The 17,497-nt window shown below is 40.9% G+C and overlaps 1 protein-coding gene across 3 annotated transcripts; it reads right to left on the reverse strand.

The window, feature by feature from the left end:
* Positions 1 to 2,959: 2,959 nt before the first annotated feature.
* PIGA (phosphatidylinositol glycan anchor biosynthesis class A) lies at positions 2,960 to 16,585 on the reverse strand. Of its 3 annotated transcripts, none has more exons than XM_045505066.2 (6): positions 16,471 to 16,585; positions 14,414 to 14,557; positions 9,445 to 9,577; positions 8,560 to 8,692; positions 8,204 to 8,410; positions 2,960 to 5,274 (listed from the first exon to the last, which is right to left on the reverse strand). In XM_045505066.2, the coding sequence occupies exons 2-6, from the start codon at positions 14,493 to 14,495 to the stop codon at positions 5,008 to 5,010; spliced, it is 822 nt and encodes a 273-aa protein (XP_045361022.2). In that variant the 5' UTR covers positions 14,496 to 14,557; positions 16,471 to 16,585; the 3' UTR covers positions 2,960 to 5,007. The 3 variants fall into 3 exon arrangements, with proteins under 3 accessions (XP_045361022.2, XP_010966296.2, XP_045361021.2); XM_010967994.3 differs by having other exon boundaries at positions 13,778 to 14,557; XM_045505065.2 differs by lacking the exon at positions 16,471 to 16,585 and adding an exon at positions 16,097 to 16,449 and having other exon boundaries at positions 13,778 to 14,557.
* Positions 16,586 to 17,497: the final 912 nt, after the last annotated feature.

The raw sequence follows: 17,497 nt of genomic DNA on the forward strand, positions 1-17,497 counted from the left end.
TCATATGACATCTATTTTAAACCTTCTAGCTCTCAGTGCTCCTGTTACGGAGAACTCAGCTTGTAGATTCTGAGCTAACTGTGATTTGGTGACTGTGTGTGCTGACATTCATGGCAGTGTTAAATGAACTAAAGAAACTTCCTTCTAACCAGAACCACCCAAGAGTTCTAAACGTACATTCCTCAGTTTAACAAACAGGACTCGTGTCCAAAACTTTTTTATTCCTAAATCTGAGTTTTTGCTACGTTATGTTGGAAGGCAGGACTGGAAAGATAAAACAAACGTCTCATGGGGACCAAGCAAGTTACTTAAAGGTCATACAAAGAAGTGCCAAGACATCCTATGCTCTTGGTGGAAAGAGCCGCTGGAACATTTCATTTTCTCTTCATTCTGAGGTTTGTGGGAGATAAAGCCCAAATCTTAAAATATGGCCAGTTAAGAAAGACTATTTACTCTAAGGCAGTATTTAATAAAAGGCCCATCTTGGAAGCACTAGACCACTTGCTGTAATAGTTTCATCTATGACAAAGTCCCCCAGCAACACTCCTGATCTTTCACTTCCCATCGTGCCAGTAAAGGTGGTGCCTCCTTCTGGAAAATGTGGGCTATACTTGATCATGGAGGACTTAATAATGGAATGGATGAAGATGCCCTAGGTTCTGGATGAAGTACCCAAAATTCTATGGATCAATACCTTCCCTCGCTGAACAATATTCTCTTGTAACCCTAACTTTTCAACATGCATTTGCTGGCCAGTACAAGTTGATTTATTTTGAATTTTCCTCACCTGGGAAAAACAGAGAAGGAGAAATCTAGGTCTCCTCTTTCATGCTTAGCTAGATTAGATTTTCTAAATTTCTACAACTGATAGGGAAAGACAAGCCAGAATAAAATTATAGATGACTAAATAAATCTTACTTAATAAACGCTTAATGCAAAAATGAGTTTCTCCTAGCACTCAGGCAAATCAGAATTACTATCTATGTAAGAACTGTCTTATACTGTTAAAAGGGTAAGGCATGAGAACACAGCCTTGAGTCATAATATACAACATATCCATTTCAGTATATCACTGTCTTGTGCTGTTTCCATTGTCAAGAACAGATATTCACATATAAGGTTAACTTTACCAAGCTTAGATTACCTGGTAGGCTGCCAGTGTATGAAAATACGTGGATGAACACAAGTATTTAATTCGTTTCATGTCTCTTTCTCCAACTGTTCTCTAAGAAGGTGACCATTTATTCATATCAGCACAGTAATGTATATAGGATTATTCAGTCTTATGTTGGCCTTCATCTTCATTTAAAATATGGCTATACTTTTTGTTTTACGTGCCAGAAAAGTCGGCCATGAGAAGTTCAAGTTTTTTAAGGTTCCAATGGATGTCTACTCTTTCTGAGACATCATCTTTACTGTATTTGAGCATTACATTCGAGATGAGCCTAACAGGCTACTGAAATGAGTTAATTCATGGGATCTTTTACGGATATGAAGCACCAAGGTTTCTCAGCCTTCGCACTATTAAAATTTGGGGCCAGATAATTCTTTGTTGTAGCGGGGTTGGGAGGTGCTGTCCAAAAGCATTGTCGGATGGTTAGCAGCATCCCTGACCTCTACCCACTCGATGCCAATGCCCGACTCACATCCAGTTGTAACAACCAGAAATGTCTCCAGGAGATACCAGGCGTCCCCTTGGGGGCAAAAATCACCACTGCCACACCCAGCTGAGAATTACTAAGCCAGCCAAATACAAAGGATAAAGGAAAATCAACTCCCCAAAGTACTGCTGAATACAAATCAAAATCTGTACAGGACTTTAATTTTCAGAATTCCGTATTAAAAAAAATACAGCCACAGGATGATCAGTTTAACATCTAGTCAGATTCTTTGGGGAACACAGAGGATAAAGAGGTCTTTAAGAATACTTCACAGAAGTAAACACTAGATACCCTGACTTAGCCAGAAATCAGTTTCGGTCTAAGATAAATCAGAACCTATCAATGTAGGTGACCGCTCTCCACTGCTTCCAACAAAGCGGGTGGGAGAAGCCAGGTGCTGGGCGGCACCCTGCAGGTCTGCAAGCCCTGTACTTGCCCGGCCTCAAGCCTGAAGAAAGAGCCCAGAATCAGCAAAAGAAACGTCAAGTTTCATGGATGGGGGATCTTACACATCTGAAGCAAGGTCCTGGAGCGACAGCCCACTGCGTGTGGCAGACAGCAGGTAGCAGGATGGCAGGACATAGCAGCCGACTCTGCTACTAGGGAGAGGGGGAGATGACTAGTTATAGGGGCAATTGACGTCAGGTTGGCTCATCAGTTACCAAGGAAACCAGCAGAGGGGCATGCCCCTCACCGCACCTTTGATAAGCTATCATGGTGGAGCCCCTTTGAAAAGCTATCATGGTAGAGATGTTCTGATCTAAAGATTAGAAAGATCACTAGCTGGGGCCTGGGGCAAGTATGTAGGAAGGTCAGTCTTGTGAGTAGGGTGTAGGTGAAGCAGGGGACTGGTCAGGCAGGGGATGTACAGAGAGCAAGAGAACAGCCATCCTGAATGGCCCGATCATATACTGGGCTTCTGTAAATGAAGTCAAAACTCAAATTTCTCTTAAAATAGCTCACAAGATATAACGTATAATTACACAGCTCACATACACGATAGTTTACAGACGTATTCATTTGTCTCACGTGGTAACTCTAGTGTAATGAAAAATGAGGGCTTGTTTGGATCAGGAAACAAAGGCACAATTGAACTTGTTATTCCATGAGTAAAAGAATATTCTAGAAAGAAAAGATGGCAGAGTAATTCATCAACTGAAGGATATTTCCTGTTTTACTAACAGACCAAGCAAAACATCAAATTGCACCGAAAAAAAAAAAAAAAGCTGGCGAGGTAGGAGAAGTATGCTCAACTAGTAAATAATATTCTTTTCATCAAACAAGACAAACTCAGAAAATTCTCAAAACGTCATTTTGGTCTTTATTTCTGGACATGTAGCATGTTTTCATAAATCAGTTGTACATGTGCTACTTTTTATAACATCAAAAGAAATACTATATTTTTCATAAATTCCTCATCACTGCGAGTTCACTTTCAAATAAATGTAAGTAGCAGGGTAGAACTGTATGTTTCCACATATTGACCAGTGCAACACTGACAGTTACAATTAAGGTATTCAGGAAGCCTGAAAAATTAAGATTTACCAGAACAAGCAAAATTTACTTCCATTTGTTTAAAAATAAAAAAAGGAAAATATTCAAATTACGTATTTTTCATGCAAGAATTTTAAATCCTATTTCCATCTGAAATAAATGGCAACTTAATAATTAAATGGCAACTTTGAAAAACTGCTAGGAAACAAAAACCTAAGAAAAAACAGTAGTATGCCTTTAAAAATTGCTGAACAGAATAAGAATAAATAAAACCAAACGTTATAGTTTCCTGCTTTATCATGAATATTGGCACTGTTTATTTCATATTTATACATCAGTTTCTATGCATAAGAATCCCAGTAAGATTTAATGGTTTGGGTCAGTTTGTTTTTCTTTAACAAAAGAACCCCTAACATCTAAATTTCAAAAATTGCACTCTTGCATTTGTGTTTTAGTACAAAACACAAATATATTTCTTATGTATCAGTGGCAACTGATTAACAGGCATGTTAAGATACTTTTTAAAAAGAAAAAAAAAATCCTGTACAGAATCTTAATACTGACAGAATCTAACTCACGCACCCACAGTGCCTCATTCTTGTGATCTCACAGTCCTTTATCACAAAAACTTACTCTAAGGAGTTCCAAGAATTAATAAGACACACCATGTGGATAATTTGGGGTTTAAAAACCCATGGCTCTGGGCAACAACAATCACTGTTAACAACATCCATCCACAAAGAGACTGTGTTCCTAACATTTTCCAACTCAATGTGCTCTAAGTAAAACATTCTGGGGTAAAGACTTTCGCACACTGACAATACTCATCAGATGTCAGCTAGGCCACAAGTGAAGGGAAATGACTTCTATCAAAGGTACAGGGTAGCAGCAGATTTGAGATGGCACACCTCGTACATTCTGCTCGGAAAACATCAAGGCATTGACAGAGGACTGAATTATGCACTTCAAGATGGGAAGGGTTTCTCTGCACTAGCATCAACAGTGATATCGGTCCCTAGTATTGAAAAAGCAAAAGATTTTCACACACACAACTGAAGACAAAAGCTCTACCTAGGAGAATGCATACAACAGGATCAAAGAACACGGGGTATGCCAGCAAATTTTTCCTGGCATTAAAAGCATGAGCATTTTTGGCATGGTGGATATCTTCCATTTCATGTCAACTGTGACTATGACAAAGTGAGCCATTTGAGTGACAAACAAAGAGTGAATGCACCCCGGGTCCTTAACCAACGCAGGAAGTACCTAGTTCAGCATTCTGCACATAGTAGGTGCTTAAAACATGCTGGTAACGGATGGACCATTTGACTCAAGAAACCTGCTGATATATGGAACACTTACTGAGTGTACCCAATAAATGTTTAAGAACATGACTTTAATGTCTAATAAATGTAGTATGAACACGACTTAAAACAGTTTATATTATTGTTGTACTTCCCTAAAGAAAATCTGTAAACATCTGGTGAATGTCAAATTAATGGTAGAACATTTAAAATTGGCCAAAAAATGCCCAGAAAACGTTTGGCCCTTCAGCACCCAAAGCTCCCAAAATAGAACGTTAAAACATCTCGGCTAGAGGGATTTCAGTAGTCTGAAAAATTGCATACCTGAGTGGCTTAAATGTTCTCTCCCAAATTTTAAATAAGTGCAAGGAGTTTCTAACACTCAGGAATTGCATAAGTTTTCATCTTTCCACAAAATAAAACATTGAATGATACAGAGGTAGCATAACTTACTAAATTAACTTTTAAAATAAAGAAAAAAAAGCAAGGTTATTTTCAATAGTCTTATTAGAACTATCATGTTTAATTCTCGCAATCCAGGCTTTCTTCTACCTGGTTTTAGACATCTCATTATTCTCACCCCCTTTTTTACTGCAAGGATGCTGACGAGCCCAGGCAGCCCTGGGCCCTGTGGCATCTACTGCAACATCGATGATAGAATCTGGAGTCACCCATCTCAGGAAAACAAGGAAGAGAAAGTTCAATACAGCCAACAAAGCAAAAATGCAGCCTGTCACTGGGCCACAGTGAGAGATGAGTCTGTCCAGTCGTTTGTCCATCGATAACACAGCTTCCCCTGCCACGCGGTCGTATACCTGGTGGGAGAGAGGCCAAGAATGAGCACGCTGACCCACCAGCAGCAGCGACCTGCACAGGCCAGGAATGCTTTAGAGGTGTCAACAGAAGCTGCTTACATTTCATTGTTGTTGTTACAGTAACGATGTGATTAGTGAAAGAAATGCCACTCATCTGTGCCACTCAATTCAACGCTTAGGGAGTGCCTATTCTGGACAAAATACTGGGGTAGATGGTGAGTGATACCAAGATGAACATACCATGGCTCTTGTCCCCCGGGAGACCACCATCAACATTTAATCAACTACGAGAATTCCAAAGTCTGAGAAGTTGGAACAGCTTTTCGGGACACCTCTGTCGAGGCCATATTTAATTTAGCAGGGACTCCCTGAAGCAGGACTCGCCCTTTAAACTTCTTTGGCTCGGCTGAGAGGCTCTCTGGCAGACATCAGCTGCAATCAGGGTTACAATCTAGTGTGCTTCTGGGTACACAGAGGCTCCTCTTTCCACAGCCATCGGCGGCTGCATTGCTGAGCACAGATGGGGAGGATATAAGAAATGTTTCATGGATTCCAAACAAAAGGAGAGGGAAGAGAGGGGGGGATATTTGGGTAGATGGTATAGGTCAAACACTGGCAAACAAAGCTTATTGCTGAGAACTGGTAGTAGATGGCTTGCTTTTTATTTTAAGTACTGCTAAGCACTAAACTCAGAAATATTAAAAAAAAAAAAAAAGATCTTTGAAAATTCTTATCTCAGATACACAAAATGGGCCAGCATGAGTGTTTTAAATTGCATTTGAGCATTACTTGTACTCATTCTCACGTATCAGACCTGTAAAGCATCCCCTTTTGAACTCAAGAAAGTTATGACGTGCGGTGCAAATTCTACACGTCAGTGGCCTCTGAAAGATACAGGTTGTTTTCATCTAGCTCCTCTACCCTGAGGACATTTGGAATACATTTTAAGCAGAATTATGTCAAGCATTATGCTGAGTCTGGCGAATTAAAACTTAAAAAGAATGTTTCAGCATGAACACTGATTTAATTTCTTGATCAATTTCCTAACTAGCACAATTAAACTAAGAAGGAAGAGTTGAAAGGGATGGAATGTCCTACGTGGAACAGGTAGAATTAAAAGAGCAACTACAAACTCACCTGTGTGTCCACCTTTATTTCTAGGCCAATTAAGCGAAGTAATTTATGATCTCAAGTGACAAAATAATAATTTACCACTATGAAGAGAATGACAGGGATGACAGTCCATTATAGGCAAGGACTAGCTTTTTTCTGAATATATACTACGAATCGCCACAGAGTGTAAAACCGAAAACGATACAGATGTCTTAATATTATTTTAAGAATAACTAAAAGCACATTTGTGGTTTCAAAAAACCCTAATTCACTCCTTTAACATATGCTGATAAATTGTCACTGTATCTCTCTGGCGCTGAATTGACTATCGACATAGCTCAGACTTCTGAGGTTTACATGATGTCGATCAAGAAGATGAAGTCACAACTTACAGAGCCATGGTTCTCAATCAGGATGGGTTTCATGGGAAAAAAACCTGTCTAACCAAATATCCCTGCCAATCATTCCCAAATTCCACCTCTGCTCTTCAAGGGTCATGTTAGAACCGAGCAGTGTCTGGGGAGGCAGGCGGGCCGGAGCAGAAAAGGCCCAGAGCCTGCCAAGTCTCCCTAGGCGACTGTGACATGTGCTCACAGCAGGTCATCAGTGCTGCACCCCAACTTCCAAAGGAAAGCCAGGACATGTAGTTCTCTCATATGGGTGGAGATACCGCAAAACTTCTCCAAAGTTGAGTATCTCAGAGATATTTCAGTCAAAACTGTTTGTTGACACAAACATCTCATTATTTCAGTGGAAAATGTATTGTATGTGTCAATTTTTAGAGATTAAAAAGAGTTTTATTGGACTTAGATTCAAATATGGGCTCACCTCATGTACGGGAATTTACAATTTAAAGCAAATAAGAAAGCCTTTCTGCTTCCTCAGCTCCATCTTGCTCTCTACTTTGGGCCAGAAATGAGCTGCTGAACACAATTAGAGTAGAAATAAAGCACTCTCTTCTCCACACTCCCGACTGACTGTCTTTCTGGTTCGCAGCTTCTATACACTAAGAAGCAGAGTCTTCCCACCCAGCTTGTTACGTGGTAATCAGAGACAGGAGGCAGACGAAGTGACGAGAGGTACTTAAATACAGGACAAAACCGAGGAGAATAAATGAAGTCCTGACCTCGAAATAAAGACGCATTTCCCACAACTGTACTCCCCCACTTAAGGGCATCACCCTGTCTTGTGCACCTGTCTTTTGGACATTCTCCACTGCTGCCTTTTATTGGTGATCCTACTTTCAACATGTGTCATGTGCAGTCTGAATTCTAACTTACTACATTCTCCGTCAGGCCAAAGATGCAAAAAAGTCCCTTTCCTGTGGAAAAATCACAGCAGCTAGCAAAAGTGACACAAGAGTTTTAGGAAGCAGCCTGAATTAAGTATTTGCACGTTATAAAGCTGCCGCAATGGCTAAACAAAGCCACTTATTTTCTAATGGACCTACGTGCTTTAGAATTATCAACGGCCTCAAAAAAACATCTAAGAGCAGATTTTAGTATTAGTTTTGCCTCCAATCGTTGTGACTTCTAGAAAATTTTGTAACTTCTTTATGCCCAGTTTAATGAAAGGTCTAGATGCTGCATCACTGCTATTTTCAGATGTCAAATGCAACGATATGACTAGAAACTTAGCCTAGCATATGCCAAAAGTAATACATAGTTCATCTCTTTTCATTTGGAAGAGATGTCATAAACTTAAGCAACAGAGCAGAAATGGTAAACGTATGTAAGCAGCAGCAAACATGTACATGAAACATCAAGTAAGATTCAGACACAATCTTCAAATACCCTTTTCTTAGCAGGTGACATACTTTTTCGGTTCTCTCCGCAACGTTCCTCCAAGTGTAGAAAGTCTTTACTATGTTATGGATCTTTTCTGGAGGCAGCAATGCTCCCGACTTCAGTTGGGAAATAGCTTTTTCCAACCCCTCACACAAAGATTTCACAGAAGGCTCACATAAAATGATAAGACTTTCTGGAAGTACTTCAGGAATTCCGCCAACCCTGGTACTCACAACCTTAAAAGGAAAACAAGAACCTATGATCCACCACAGTTCGTATCTTGGGAAAAGCAGCAAAACCCACTTTGAAAAGTATTACAGTATCTGTCTGATTATTTTTCAAAATACAAGAGACCCCAATAACGTAAGCCCTCAAAGCTTTTTACCTGTAAACCACAACTGGCTGCTTCCACAATGGCCATGCAGAATGCTTCAGTAAGGGAAGTATTAAGAAAAATATGTCCTTGAACTAAGACATTTCTAACATCCTTGTGTTCTAAGGCTCCCAAGAGATGCACTCTGATTTTTGAAATAAGAGAAAAAAGAGGGGAGTGAAAATCATGCGACAACAGAAACATCATTTACTAGCCAAGTGTGCTACTCAGGTTATATTTGGATTCTTATTGGTTCTAATGTTTTCCACCTTAAAAGATTAATATACCCAACTCTGATCTAAAAGAAAAGGTCATATAAAGTTGTTTGGTTAAAACTTGTACAGCTAACAGATTTCTAACTTTTGCCACATGTATCAAATTGCATCTTCTCCAAAATCAGTCTGCATTCAATGAAACTATTAACACACCTGGATGAGTAAATGTTAAGATTTCTAAGAAGGAAAATGTCCCTTTTAAATTGCTGCTTCACGTGCCCACAGCTCATGTCATCTAAGTTACCGAGGAAGAGAAATGTTCGAATCTGTACATGCAGAGCAATTTATAATGATTTGGGCCACACTACTTAAATCACAATTTACGATGGCTGGAGAATCTGCAAATATTTCCAATTAAAGTGGGGGTTTCTTTTGGTGCATTCTAGGGTGCCCCAACCACTGCCCCCAAATAATTTTGGGCTAACAGAAAAAAATGAAATTACGAATGCTTTAACTAGGATTTCCCATTTTATATATATATATATTTTAAAATAGGCCTTGCACTACATTTTTCATCAAGTACATACAGGAGATACAGCCCACTTAATGCAGGTACGTAGCCAAAACTAAACTTAGGTAACTGCTATTTTCTCACCCAAGACAGTATGGAATCCATCAATACCTGTCATGTAGCTGGTATCTTTCTCGTACTTCTTCCAAAATGATTCTCTTTGGTCCCTCTCCACCAATTACGAAATTTAAATCAGGGTATTTCTGACAGAGTTCAGGTATTATACCACTAAGCAAATCGGTCCCTGAAAACAAAAAGTTGAATGTTGGAGATATTAATAATTAAACTTAAAAAAAAATCATCAGAACTACCAAGAATCTGCTCACTTTGAAAAATATTAGCTATGCCTTCCCTAAATAGAGAAACTGATTCTCTTAAACCTTTCCTGGAAGGGTGAAATCTTTCATGAACTGCCAGGAGTTCCCCAAGAGTTGCAATTGAAGACATATACACTGACATCCATTGCTCCCTTCCACACGCCCAACGTGTGCCTGATTCTGTTTCATTTCAACACAATGTTCTTTAAGTTACTCAGCTGTGCTTATGCATCGCCTACTGCCAAAAAATGCATTTGAGGTAGCTAACATTTCAGTTAAAATTTCCTACAGAGCAGGACAGCTGACTGGAGATCTGGGTCTTGTCCCACCCTCTTTATAAGCAAGCTCTTCCGTGATGGGAAAGTTTCCTAATACAGAAAATGAAGAGACCTGTGTACCTGAAGTCCAAGGTCTCTTTCAGCTACAAAGTTCCATCTGTCTATGATTCTACCTTCTGCCACAGGAAGGGGCTCAGCAGCAAAGTATAACCACTTACTCCATTTCGTTGAAAATGTGGTCTGGACAGAGGATTTTGCAGCAAACACTATGCTACTAGCAAAATTTAAAGAATAGTCCATCCAAACGTGCCAGAGCCCACTCTCCCTGAATGACAGAAAATGAAGCCAAGACCTCAAGGGCCGCATCATTACAGTCCATAGAACAAAAGGATACATCTTGGTTACCCCCACCCTTTTTTAAAGAAAACATGTTTCTTATAATATGTACATACAATCTCAGGTAACACAAAGCAGTAAAATAAATCATGCCCGACTAGTCTGCAAGTGGCTATCCCAGGTGACAGCCACGTTGATATTTAGGAATTTAGTTCATTAACGGTTACAAATCATACACTTTCAGAAGTGAAAGTAAATGTAAAATAACCCAGTTAAAGTTTCTTAATTTAAGAAATGCGCGCACACACACACACAAAAGAACTGCACTTCTATCAATCTTCCTAAATATAGGGAGGTCAATTATTAAAAACATGGTAGAAGAAATAATATATATAGGGTCATTTTTATTAAGTAATGCAAAGTAAGAGTTATTAAATAAACTTAATATTTTAAAAATATGATTGCATTAGCAAACATAAATTCACATGTGGCTTTTCTGAATTACGAAGGCTTCTCATTAAAATCTTAGCTATCTTTCTTTTAAGTCTATTACCAAGTCCATCAACTGGATTTCTAGATAACCCAGGTGTCTTAATGACTTTTAACATTTAACCTCCCATAATTCTTTCCTTTCCTTCCCCTCTGTCCCTTCTAATACAAAAGTTAAGAATCCATTCTTTAAATGAAAAATAAAAACCCACATATACAGTAAAAATCCTAATTGCTGGTAATAGCTAACATTTACTGAGTGCTTACTATGTCAGGCAACATACTTTAAACACACTGTCATTTAATCCTGACAACTACCTTAAAAGAAATGGAACTGATGGATATTACCAATGATCTATAACGTTATTCTAAGACTAAAGGTCCCCCCCCCAAACAAAAAATGTTCTGGTGCCTCTAACAAGAGTCTAACACAAAAGAACATACAAAAGGACTTTCAATCACCATATTCACACAAAATGGGACAAGGCAAGTTCTGATTCGAGCTGCTTTTAAAGTACAGTCTTAACAATATTTTGAGGAATCTTTTGAATCTATACCTAGGATAATGGTGGCTGGGCCGAGGGTGGAGGGAACAGGAGACCTTAACTCAAGAAGAGCTCAACTCAGGTTTGTCACCTCTTACTTACTGTGTAACCTGGGTGAGTTACTTACCCTCTCTGAGACTCAGTTTCTGTTACATGCAGATAACATCTACCCTACAGTTGTTGGGAGGGTCAAGTGAGGCACTGTATCATGCACAGGCTTTATCAACTGCAGAATATAAATGTAAGTTGTCATTGAGCAAGAAGTGGGGCATGCCTGCACACGCACAGGAGCACTGCGAAACCCTGACCGTGAGCAAAACAGGCTCAGCAGGAGAGGGAGGCGGCCGGTCAGGGAACCTGGGCGATACGACTTTTGATTTATCCTCTCTGAGGACATTCCAGTGGCCTTTGATATCTGGTCCAAATGAACACCTCCTAAAGAAATCAACTTATTAATAATTAATGGACCATTAACACAACTACTCACTTTTGGGCTACTGAGGTGGCCGTTCCTTCTCAGAATGTTACTTTTTGCACAGTGCCTGGCATACAGAGAGGGTCTGATAAATATTAGTTATACTAATGGATTGCGAACAGGAAAGGCTGTACCGTCATAGCTAGTGATTAGATCAGCTGGTTGAAATACCATAATCAGTAAAGGTAACGGGTTCAGTCTTTGAACAGGTAAGTTAATTTTGCTCTGATCCTTGACCATGCATGCTATCTTAGCTAGCTATCTCACAAAGGTATATTATTTGGTGAAAAAACAAATTCGACACGTTTAAGTTGCAACAAACACACCACCAATATCCCCAAAGAGATCCAGAACACCAAATGTTGATCCATTCACATCTTCTTCCAGTAAAGAATGAAAGCACGTCACTGCCTTCACCCCGGAAATTGTTTAGCTGTAGTTTTCTCACTAGCCTCCACTTAGGGATCACCGCATGGACCAAGGTTCTCCACTCCAAAGGTAAACCATCCTGACCAAGGCCCGCATCTGGATTTTAGGCCACTCCCTAATACACTGGGACATTTTTGATCCCACCACTGAGCTTCATGCTTACCTAGAGTCAGCTGCGTTTGTCCACAATCTTTCTGATGCCAATTTCACTTGTTACTATACTCGGTTATTCAATTAAATAGCACATAAATTGATGAAATGAGTTTCTGTGAAACTACGCTAAAAGGTTTGAAAAATCCAATAAAGACATAGAAAAGAGTGCTTGTCAGAGGGTATCCTGAACCACTGTATAAAATCAAAAACAAATTAAAAATCCAGAAGCACATTACTCCATATGCCTTTAGGTTCTCACTGCACTTAAAAGAAACCCAAATTGGCAATTGTAACTTATGCTTTTTGAATGTGACTACACAAGAAAGATGATGTGGCTCCAATCAGTAGACCAGTACTCTTAATCCTGCAGGCCTACATCAAACTGTCGGCAATTCACTGCATGTTAATATTTTGAGTTAACTTCAAGTATTTTAAAGGGGTTAAGTGTACATATCATCTTTTTAACAATTCCCTACTTTCAGTGACAATTTTGACTGCTGGACAGGTTTTCAAATGCCATCCAGAAGACCATTTATGTTTTGAATAACCAGACCATTTCAGACTCTTAAGTCAGCGAGGATCGACAAATTCAACCGCCGTACCCATGAAGTGTTACAGGGGCGCTAACATAACCCCCCTTGATAACAGCAGACGCTTCTCGAGGACAAACTGGGCTGAGGACTTCATAGGAACCATCACTGAACCCTCACAAGATCACCATGGTTGCCTAAATTACACAAAACAATTGAGACTCGGATGTGTTAAGTAGCTTATCTTCGATCGTACCAAGGGATGGAGCCAGGATCGGACTCTGGGCCATCTAAACCTCCTGCCTTCATCACTCACCTGCCAGTACATTATGAATGTCTTATCTATGATTAAATAAAATAAGCAAGCTACAAAACAAGCAATGTGCAGAACAAGCTCACTGATTCTGAGCATATGCATAAAAAGACAGGAAAGCTAGAAATCAAAACATTCATTAGGGTCATCCCTAAATGGTAGTTACAGCTGATTTTAGTTTTCACCCTTGTGCTTTTCTGAGTTTTCCAAATATCTGCAATGAAAAGAAAGGGTTATGTGGTGGGCTGGGCCCTGTGCTTCTTACTGCACATGTAGGGAAATTTTCAAAAGATCTTATCTATTAAACAGCATCAGGTTGTTTTTACTTTTAAGTAACAATCAAAATATCAAAGGTTGGGGGAAGGGGGAAGGTAATATTTACCACTGTTCCAGAAATTTCTCCGTTTGTATGTATAAAACAGTATTAGACCCTTCTTTGCTATATTTAATGTAGAAGTAGTTATAAAAACATAAAACAAAAGGAAAAGCCAAACAATCAGTATATACACAAATATTCAACAGCTTTCTACAAGGAAAATAAAAGGCTGTGCAGTGCAATTGTAGCTATCATTTCATTACCTTTTCTGTAAACAAGTCTGCTGACAACAACAACAGTTATTACACTATCATCCCTTCTAAATGGGTCTGGAGTGAAGTCAGTAGGATCTACAGCATTAGGAATGACGGACACTATTTCAGGATTCAGTGCTGCTCTTAGCACAGTGTTTTCCTTACTAGTATAAGAGACACAAATTATGTGGTTTGTGTCACAGAGAGACACCGTTAGAAGCTTGTTTGTAAGCACCGAGCTGACATCAGCAAATCCAAAAAGGGAATGGTCCGTGAAGACTGTCTGGAGGCCCATTGTCTTGGCGTGGAAGAGGGCATCATGGGCCATGGCAGAAAAGGAACTATGTGAATGGATTATCGTGACTCTCTCCCGAACAAATATGTACCTGAGCAGTGGCAGACTGTGAAAGAGGGTCGTGGCTGTAGATTGGTTATACATGACTTTCAGAGGCAAGTAATAGACTTTGAGGCCATTAGTGAGGTAACGGATGCCTTTTCGATTTCCATAAGCATGGGTGACAATTATGACCTTGTGCCCTCTTTCAATCAGGCACTGAGAGAGCTGATAAATGTGGCTTTCCACGCCTCCCATATTCGGGTAGAAAAAGTCCGACACCATGCATATATTATGGGTATGAGTTATACTTGTGGAAAGACTTCCAGGGCTGACATGGGAGAGTGTAGCTGAGGGAGGCTGGTCAGGTCCACCTCCTCCACTACAGGCCATGCTGAGATGGTTTAGGCATTAGTCCTGAGAGCAACTCGTTTAAGATATGCGTCCTTTAGTGCCTGAAAGAGAGAGTAAACAGGATCTCAGCTCAGAAACACAATACATTCCATACTCCAAATCCAGATACAAATATTGTTTGATTGTTAATGTGAATCTGTTAGCTTTTCTCCTAGGGATAAAAGAAAGCATATAATGAATTTATGCATTTGACAACATTTACTTGCTTAGCATTTACTATGTGCCATACAACAGAGCTAGATTCTGCAAAGCCCTCATATCTTAATCTTGGCTCTAAAAATACTGCTACATATAATTTCAAATAATGTGTTACACCACAGGAGCTAGTAATCTGCCATGCTAACAAACAAGTTCCTTCAAATCATTAAATATATGACTCTTTACAGAAAAAGTTAACCCCACTTGTGCTAGTATTAACTTTGTGCTTCCCACTAAAACACACCTGGGGTTAGAACTATCTTCTCAGAGCTTTTTTTAAGTGTCACCTGTAGCACATGTCGCAGAGCTCCACATCTTATCCTCCTTTATTCAAGAATGGTGATCATCCAAATGCTCCCTTCATATTCTTAAACTTTCACTTATGTAAGTCTTTGCTCCATGAGTGTCCCTCCCTTCAGTTTGGAATCAGAAGATAAAGACTGGATCTGGGGCCGTTTTCTACATCTTAAAGTAGGAAATGCTTAGCTCAGGGGTTCCCTAGATCTACCCATCAGTGCAAAATCCTCACTCAATATTCAGCACAATTACAGATTTTCAGACGTTTAAAAAACTAAAGGGGTTCTTGGAAAGTTAGTGAAACTCTGCCTCAGTTTTACAATGAGATTTCCACGCCTCCAGAAACTCAAACTATACAACGGGAAGCCACCCTAAAGGTCTGAGTTTCTGATTTCACCACAAACTCAGAAAATGCAAATTAACAGATAACAGCTTGTGCAAAGTCTAATCATTCTCTCCAATAAAATCATCTTTATTTTAAATATTCTCAGAAATACTCAATAGGTGCTTGTTGACCTGAATTTACTAATTAAGATTCAGTATTACCAAATCGTGAGATCATTCAAGTCTGTACTTTTAAGTGGCTTCACTAACATTTTCTTACTATGGTTTGTCACCTAAACCCGAATTTCCAATTCTATTCAATTTTAAAAGATGAATAATAACGAAAACAGTGAGTATAAAACCCAATGAAATCATTTAAAGTTCTGTCATTAACCCGCAATATTCTGTGAGGAATCTCTCTACCTGGTTATCACGCCTTAACATCTTCGTGGCGTAAAAGCTCAACGGCACAACCACAGAATCTTAAGATTTTAAAGCTGAAGAGAGGCTTGGAGGTCTAGTGAATATCCCTCTTATTTTACAAATGAGAAGCCAAACAAGTTGAGCGATCTGTCCTAGGTCCCTACCCAGCCACTTAAGTAGCAAAAGCGAGATGGCCGTAAAATCCATGGCCAACGAGTCCCTGGGGAGTCATTAGCGACAGGGACTCCTGAAGAGCCTTAGGAAGACGTCGCGGGGGCTCGGGGTCAAAAGGATGGTGCTTCCACCCACCCCCTGGGCGCCGTCCCGGCTTCACTCACCGAGAGGTCGCTGGGGAGCACCCGGGCCAAGGAAGGAATGACCCCCGCTCAGTCAGCGACCCCGCCGGAGTCAGACGGGGTCTCGCCAGGACCAAAGGGAGGGAAACGGTCAGGGAGTGGGCAGGGGGCGGAGACCGGGGACCCCGGAGCCGTTGGCCCCGCTCGCCTCAGCCGACGCGGAACCCGCTACAGCGCAGCCGCCTCAGCGCACCCTCAGCCCCACTCGACTCCGGAGACCCTCGACCCCGACTTCCGAGCCTCAAGCCGGGTGGGCTTCGCCCCCTCCACTGCCGGCCACGGCCCCCTGCGGGCAGCCCAGTCCCATCTGGAAGCGGCAGAGAGTGCCGGCGAGGGGAGGTCAGACGCGCACTTACCGGCGAGTCCCATGGCCGCCAGTGTCCGGACCTCCCGCGGCTGCAGCCGGAGTCCCACCCCGCTGTGTCGAAGCACCAATCCGGAGGGTCCGCGCCCGAGCGCCGCGTCCCCGAAACAGCCAATCACTAAGAAGCGCTGGGGTCACGTGCAGGATCGACGCTCAGTCCGTATCTCTCAGCACGGGATGTAACGTCAGCGCGCGCGTGCACGTGTCGCCACGATGTTCCGGAAGACTTGTTTTCTCCGTGTTGAAAACAGCAACTCTCGGTTTAACCCTTTATATGAATTCTTAATGTTGAGAGTCTCGAAAAATCGGTCTTGCTCTTTTCTACACAACCAGCCTACCAGGACCCTTTGACACTGTAGAACCAGCACTCCCAGAGTGCCTCTAGGCGACCCTTTGGCGCTCCTGGGAGTTGTAGTCCCTTGGCCGTTGGAGGCGAATCCGAACTTAGAAAACTCACTCCCAGGATGCACCGCGCTTCTAAACGCGGATCCTGCGGACTGCCGGGTGGGTTTGCGCCTTGGTTGCCTAGTAACAGCGTCTCTTTTCTGGAAGCCAGTTCTGTCTGACTTCCAACTGGAGAGACTTTGGGGTGGGAAGGCTACAGAAAACGGGGGTCATATATGTTATTATATGTGCCACAGCAGACCTGCCTGGTTCTTACCAGTCTGGTAGGATTGCCTGATGTAGTAAATAAAATACACAAATAAAAAGTCAAATCGAATTTTTTAATAATTTGAATTTCAGATAAACAAATAACTTTTTCTGTATGTCCCCAAATATTGGCGACTTTACTAAAAAATTATTCGTCGTTTATCTGAAATATAAATTTAACTAGGCATCTTATATTTTATCTGGCAACACTCCATTCTGGAGAAAAAAAATCTGAGGTCTGACGTGAAATAACAACTCCCACTCAAACTGGTTTAACTGGCTATCCTGGTGCTTGGGCAAGAAGCTAATGAATCAGTGGGAGTGTTCTGATGGTCACCCACCTCTCACAATTGGTACATGCATTTCCC

Source organism: Camelus bactrianus, chromosome X (assembly GCF_048773025.1).
Source record: "Camelus bactrianus isolate YW-2024 breed Bactrian camel chromosome X, ASM4877302v1, whole genome shotgun sequence".
Lineage (NCBI taxonomy): Eukaryota > Metazoa > Chordata > Mammalia > Artiodactyla > Camelidae > Camelus > Camelus bactrianus.